We start from the raw sequence: 7,506 nt of genomic DNA, 5'->3' as shown, positions 1-7,506 counted from the left end.
GCTAAAGTGATATTGCAAAAGAAACGTATAAACATCTCACATCATAATACCTTTCTATCACAAACCTGAAAGGATAAGGAGAAAATGTCAAACTTATCATGTTGCACAAAGCTTAAGTGGAAACCAATGACCCTTCAACCCATTTTTTTACTTGGTAAAATAGCCCACATGATCCCAACATATCTACCCAACCACATATAGATCTGTTTTTTTGTCTAATTTATCGTCCGATGTTCAAAATTTACTGATCCGACTATCTCAATTTTTTTCCGTATATGACTAAAAAAATACAGTCCGGTACACTAAGCTCTCGTTATACGCGGGATCCAAGGAAGGGCCAGATCACAATGGTCTATTGTACATAGTCTTAACTTACAGTTATGCAAGAGACTATTTTCACGGCTTGATCCCATGATCTCCTGATCACATGACATCAACTTTATCAGTTACACCAACACTCCCCTTCTTATCGTATATGACTCATTAAAGAAAAAAGTATTTTCAAGGAGTTTCTTCATTGTCAAAACTCGAGTTCGAAACCTAAACCTCTCATTAAAAGTGAAAGAATCTCATCTCATCCATTCCATTGCAGTCTCGTCCCTAGATTCTATCCTACTTGAACTTCACTTGATTCTATCCTACTTGAACTTCACTTGAGCTATCCTTGTACCCCAAATCAAACTTATCATCTTAAGGTGGCTTTGTACAAGAAAAAAGTTTTATTTTATGTTTTTGTTTTTTAATGAATGTTCGGATGAATTTTGAAAGAATTATTATCAATATGTTTTTGTGAGTTATTGGACCTAGAACTCAATATTGTGCGTTGCAAAAGTAAAAATAATATCCGATGGCCACTTTTAGAGCTATTGTTTATAATATAATTAATATCTATAAAGTAGTTGAAAAATAGTTACAAGTTAAATATGAGATAGTAAAGAAGAGGCAATATTCCATTATCTTGTATGTGCATCCACTATCATTTTTGTCTATGTAAAAAAGAAGAAGAATAAGGAGTATAGCCAAAATTTGCCTAGCCATTATGGTTAGTTTATAAGCACTTTTGATTTATTTAAAATTTTATTATTTTGATACTAATATCTTTAGTAATTCTTAAAAAAATCTTCCCAAAATAAAACACTTAACTCGCTTTCCATTTTATTTTCGTCACTCGTCCTGCTCCTTGTAAAAGTACCTTTTTAATTCATATTTTATTGTAAATAGATTTCTGAGGGCATTTTAATTATTTTAATAAGAAAATATGAATCTACCAATTATTTAAGATACACATCACATGTTCATTGTTTAGCACATCTATCAAAACATATAACTATTTATTTATAAAATTTGTTTCTAACACTTAATGCTTATATCAGCTACTTTTAATCAATTAAACCAAACTTAGGCTCATATGTTGGATGCAAATAAACAGCACGTTTGGACACAAAATTCTTTTTTTTCAATTTTTTTTTGAAAGTAATGTTTGGTATCCTATTCTTACCAATTTTTCCTTTCTCACTTGAAAATTCATTTTCAAATTTGCTAGTTTTTAATTTTATAAATTTATCCTATATTTTTAAAATTTATAAAATGACACTATCAGTTTTTCATCTTTGGCAGTTACATCTTTGGCGACTGATGGTGGAACATCAGTCTTAGTTGATACTTGAAACTCTGCCTACTGGAAGTTTGATTATATGGTTATGAGAAATATGTGGTTGTGCATGCTTTTGCACCTTTTCCGTGTGTAAGTAGAATTAGGGGCATTTGCATCTATACCCGCTTTTTGTGTCACGTTTTAACTTGTGCCCGCTTTGCAAAAAAAATTGCAAGCGTACCCGCTTTTTCGCATAATTTCAGCATACAGGGCTGAAGTAGCAAAGGCAATCACGCAAAACTTTAGCGTTTTAGTAGATAGGCCTGAAGTAGCAAGTGTGCTGAACCAAGCACACTGAAGTTTTTGTTTATGTAACTGACGAACTTCAGCTCTAGAGTTGAAATTTTTGTCTTGTAACTCGCGAACTTCAGCTCTAGAGCTGAAGTTTTTATTTATGTAACTGGCGAACTTCAGCTCTAGAGCTGAAATTTTTGTTTTGTAACTCGTGAACTTCAGCTCTAAAGTTGAAGTTTTTGTTTTTGTAACTGGCGAACTTCAGCTGAAGTTATTCTAAAGACGAAGGAGGAGAAGGAGGAGGAGAAAGGGGGCTGAAGTTATTTAAAAAGTAGGTACTAGTTGAAAGTTTTTTAAAAAATGGGTATAGGTTAAATGGGGGCGACCAAATAGGGCGCCCCGTGCAATTTTTACGTAGAATTACAAAATGTGATATTGATTTTGCATCTTCTGTGTATTGCAGTAAAGCAGAATATGATAACAGTTAAACAATAACATTTTGATTGTTTATTTCAAGTAAGATAATTAAATTGGGGTGGTTTTGATATTTTTTTAAAGTTATGGGGTATAAATCATGTTTCATGATTTTGAAAAAAAATACATCCAAATATGTTGCAAAACTATAACCAAATACAACTTCATTTTCAATTTGAATTTTAGTGGAATTCCTGGAAAAAAAAAATTGGAATTCATGTCCAAACTCCTACAAAATATGTTTGTTTTTTAGGCCGTCAATAAGCTTAAGATGGTTATTTGGTAGGGCAGCAGGCTACTAGTGATTTAGTCAAAAACAAGTTAGAAACTTTTTTAACTTGTGGTTGAAACCCATACTTTAACCTTTTGTTTTAGTCCGTAGGTTATGTGAAATGGATTCGTAGTTTCATACCCTTAATTATTTTAATTAATCAACATTTTAAAGAATTCATAATGGTAATTAGCTCGCACTTAGACCAATCTTTTTTTATGTAGAAAAGTAATCTCTATATTTTATTGGACTGACAAACTCCATACACTTGCCCAATTTTGCACATAAAAAAATACAGCAATTTCTTTATCTTTTTTTTTTTAGTTCTTGCCGTGAAGAAAAAGCAGTGTTTATTTTAATATCTTGAAAAGCTTTAGAAATCCACACAAGTTGCTAATGATCGCATCTTAGTAAAAGGTTTACTGTTTGTGCCGATTTATCATTTGTAGCTCTTTATTCAATAGTTTTCTTTCCAGATGACTAAGGAATCCGTACGTTTATTTAATGGCTGCATAAATAAATTGAACAAAATTAAAGGTCTAGGTCCTACTCTTACGACTTACTTTTTGAATAACCATAATATAATCGACTTAGAAACTACTCCTGGTATAAAGAACAACATATTATATTTTATATTTAGGCCAAGAACCATAATTTAAATTTACTTTTTTTTGTAATTTAAATTTCTATTTTTTTTCATTTTACTGCAACCCTCCTCCGAAAAAAATATTTTTTAAATATATTTCTCAGTTTTAATTTTTTTATTTATCGGTTTAAGGTTCAAAATTTTACAAGTTTTAAAATTATGAGTTCAGAGGTTTATGTGTTTGGAAGTTTACGGGTTTAGAAATTATAAAGTTTACGTGTTCGAAATTCTGCAGTTTTAAAAGTTTAGCGGTTCGAAAGTTTATGAAATTTATGGGTTCGGAAGGTTGTTGGTTTGAATGTTTATGACTTCATGTTTATTATATCTAAATTATTTATGAATACTCTTGAAAAGTTATTTTCGTTAATTTACGTACCAAACAACGAAAAATGAATAAGATTACTACTTATTTTCCAAGAAAACATTTTCCACGGAAAATATTTTTCATTATACCAAACACACCCTTATAGCGATGCAATTTTTTTTTATATGACCACTCAATAGAAATTCAGTTATTCGATTAATTCAGTTTCTTATTGTGTGCGGCTTATTAAAGAAGAAGCGCTCCTATGAGGTTCTTTTCATTATTAAGAATTAAAGTCTTGAAGAATCTCATTTATTCCACGCACCCCTCGATAATCACAAAGACCGAAATATGTGCAAGTCAAAATATGAACAAAGTGAGGTTATTTGAAATTAAGAGCTCGTTTGAATTGACTTGTTTTAAGTGCTTTTAACTCAAAATAGTTTTTAAGTTATTTTGTAATGTTTGGATAAAATAAAAAGTACTTTTAAACACTTGTTTTTAAGCTAAAATGACAAAAATAAGCCAAAAACAAAAAGTTAGAATTCCTAACTTATGGCTTAAAAGCTGTTTTGGCTTAAAAGTAACTTAAAACAAGCTCATCCAGACGGGCTCTAAATCTTGTTTGGTATTGTCCTGATTTTCTTTCAATATTTGGTTTTTCTATCCTTTGAAAGAAATAACAACGTATTTATCATAATTGAGTTTTCCTTTTTGTAGAAGGAAATAAATCTCTCATATTTGACTAGCCCTTTTTCTTGTAGGAAAAGGTTTAGACTTCTATAAATTGAGGATCCTTCCTTCCATTCAATAACATCTACAATGTATCCATATGGGTTTGAGAGTCGTATTTAGGGGAAGAACTTTACGGGACAAGTGTTGGTGTGTCACTTGTGTTTGCCTCTTCGTGAGGTTGTTCTCTCGATATTTTGTACTCTTTTTTTATTTAATGGATTGCTCATCTTCGCCGTGGACATATGTCAGTTGACCGAATCACGTTAAATATTTGTGTCTCTTTTGATATATTTCTCTTTTATTGTACAATTTATCGTTATTCAAGATTTGCTTACCATCTTCTGATGACACTTAGACTTTTTCTATCCTAACAAATATTGCATACGCTAATGCTATTTACGAATCTAGACGATCGAAAATATAATGAATGAGCTATCGTGATAGAGATTTAAAAAAAAAAAAACATAAGAAATGAGAAGGAAAAAGAGTGAGGGAGAATGATTGTGGCAAACAACTAAGCAAAAGGCACTAGCGGTGCAGGTTACAAAAGCACAAAAAGAAATGAAATAATTTCAACGACAGAGAAGAAAAATATGGAAAAGCCCTAGCTATAAAGGAAGGCCCTTAAAATCGTTGTGTGTGAGTGGCGGACCTAGCGCATAGATTACGGATTTTCGGCTCAGTAACTCTTACGTAGATTTTGTATTTATATTAAGAAATTCACTAAATATTGATAAATATCTGACTGCAAATTCAGTTATTATTACATATTAATTTAAAATTACGGTAAAAATTCATAAACCTCAAATCCTAAATTCGCCTTTGCGTGCGGGGTTGCCGTAGAAGCATAGTTAGAGTGTATGTGTTACGGAGGAGAGTTCTTGTTCTCTTCCTTGACCTTCAAGCAACGCGTCACCTTTTTAATAACTGTTTGGCTGTCTCCTTTTTGTTGTTTTCGTCCTTTCTAAAAATGAAAATAAATGTAATTTGGACAATAGCTGTGTGACTGTACCCGTTACTCTTACGTGTCGTTCCGTTTAAGAAATGAACAAAAAAATTCAATCATATAAAATCATATAATAATTGATTGAAGAGATTAGAAATACTATAACAATTTGCACGTAATCGATTCCATAATTGATAGGCAAAGGACAGTTCGGTGCACTAAGCTCCTGCTATATATGAGATTCAAAAAAAGGCCGGACCGTAAGAGTCTATTATACGCAACTTTTATCCTACGTGTCTGCAAGAGATTGTTTTCATGGCTCGAACATGTGACCTCCTGGTCGTATGACAACAACTTTATTAATTACGTCAAAGTTTCTAAACCGTAATTGATAGGCCATTTAAAAAAGCAAATGTCTGCATAACTAATACGGTATTTAGTTGGTGGTATAAATACATGTTATGCAATAATGCTTGTATTATTTTACATATTATAGAATGTATATAATTTAAAATACATGTATTAACAATATGAAAATAAAAATATTTAAACAAAACATGGCTTTAAAGTAAGTATTTTGTAAAAAGATATCCTGTGTATTACTATTAATAGAATAACAATCCCTACATTATGCTTTACTACATAACTAATTTCCGCTTTTTAATTTTGATATCTAAATAATTTTTTAAATGTGATAATAATGATTAAATGATAAATGCAACAATGTCTTGGATTAGGTTATTTGACATAAATATTACTAATTACGAATAAATATTTACTACTAAGTAATGTGAATGCAATTGTCCATCTGAATTCTTTTTCCTCATTTTTGCCTTATTCTTCCTTTACATGAACAGATGTAGAATTAATTAGAACAATTAATGTGATTGTATCTTTCTTTTTCCTCTTTTTTTTTTCAACTCAAACTACACATATAATTTGATCACTCAAAAATATTTGTAGAAAATTATATTTACTGTCACAAAGCTGTAATAGATACTAGTACTACAAGTATTTCCAAATTTAATTCCATTTCTTTCTTTATATCCCAATGCAAACAGTCAACAACCGAGAAGTTTTATTTTGTGTCTCATACAACTTACACTACTTGTATGAGGCTTCTTTTTGTCTCACAAATTTGTGGATCCCAATCTTACACTTCTGGGTCCACAGAAATCTGGGTCCACAAAACTGTAAGATAAAAAAAATGACTCATACAACTAGTGTCAGTTGTATGAGACACAAAATAAAATTTTCCGCCAATAGCCATTACCTCTCCTCTTATTACACGCCGCTATTGTTCAGCCTATTTCATCCTCAGGTCAGCCTCAAGTGTGTGCTAGCTCTTTTACTAATTTTAATAAAAACTCAACTTTTCAATTCACCCAAACACTGCCTTATTTCCCCGTATATAAATACCTCATCTTTCCTCCATCAAATTTCCCCTGCAGCATGGTGTGCAAATTACTCAATTCTTTAATTCTTTCTCTTCTCCGACAACGCCACCACCTCCGCCACCCTCCTTAAAACCTTAAAAAAAAACCAAAAATTCTTTAACAACAATGCTTGTCTCTGTGTTTCTCGCTCTGTTTCTTCCTTGTGTAGGAATGAGCGCCGTTTTCTTAGTCTACATCTGTTTGCTATGGTACGCCGCCAGCTACCAATCCGCCGGTGCCGGTACTGGAAATTACACAAATGACCCTGTGAAGCCGAACCAAGAAAAAGGTCTGTCCGCTGCTCAATTAGATAAACTACCAAAAATCACAGGGAAAGAACTGGTAATGAGCAATGATTGTGCGGTGTGTTTGGATGAAATAGAGAGCGAGCAATTTGCTAGGGTTGTTCCAGGTTGTAACCATGGATTTCATTTAGAATGTGCTGATACTTGGCTTTCCAAAAATCCAGTTTGTCCAGTTTGTAGAACAAAGCTTGAGCCTGACTTCTTTAATCCTCCTGAAAACAACCCTTGTTAAACAAATTTAAGCAATCTCTGCTGTAAAATCTCTTTATTTTTCTTGTCTTAATAGGAGTAGTATTTATTTCATATAGATTTATGTTATGGATGTTTTTTCGTTCTTTTTATTTTCCCTTTAAATCTGAATCTTGGGTGGTGGGTGTTGTTATCAGAAGAGCTTAATTCAATCAAGTACAGTTTCTTATTTTGCCTTACATTTTCATTTTCAATTTTGCTCCATTTTTAATTATTTGCTCCAGTTACGGAACTAAAAATTTATATAAGAAA

General features: G+C 31.8%; 1 protein-coding gene across 1 annotated transcript; it reads left to right on the top strand.

Annotated features, from left to right (window-relative positions):
- The first annotated feature begins 6,826 nt into the window (after window positions 1–6,826).
- LOC107784640 (E3 ubiquitin-protein ligase ATL23-like) lies at window positions 6,827–7,237 on the top strand. Its single transcript, XM_016605797.2, has one exon. The coding sequence runs from the start codon at window positions 6,827–6,829 to the stop codon at window positions 7,235–7,237; it is 411 nt and encodes a 136-aa protein (XP_016461283.2).
- Window positions 7,238–7,506: the final 269 nt, after the last annotated feature.

Source organism: Nicotiana tabacum, chromosome 12 (genome assembly GCF_000715075.1).
Source record: "Nicotiana tabacum cultivar K326 chromosome 12, ASM71507v2, whole genome shotgun sequence".
In the NCBI taxonomy this organism is placed as follows: Eukaryota; Viridiplantae; Streptophyta; class Magnoliopsida; order Solanales; family Solanaceae; genus Nicotiana; species Nicotiana tabacum.
The sequence above is the reverse complement of the archived record's forward strand: the minus strand, read 5'-3'. Positions and strand labels throughout refer to the sequence as shown.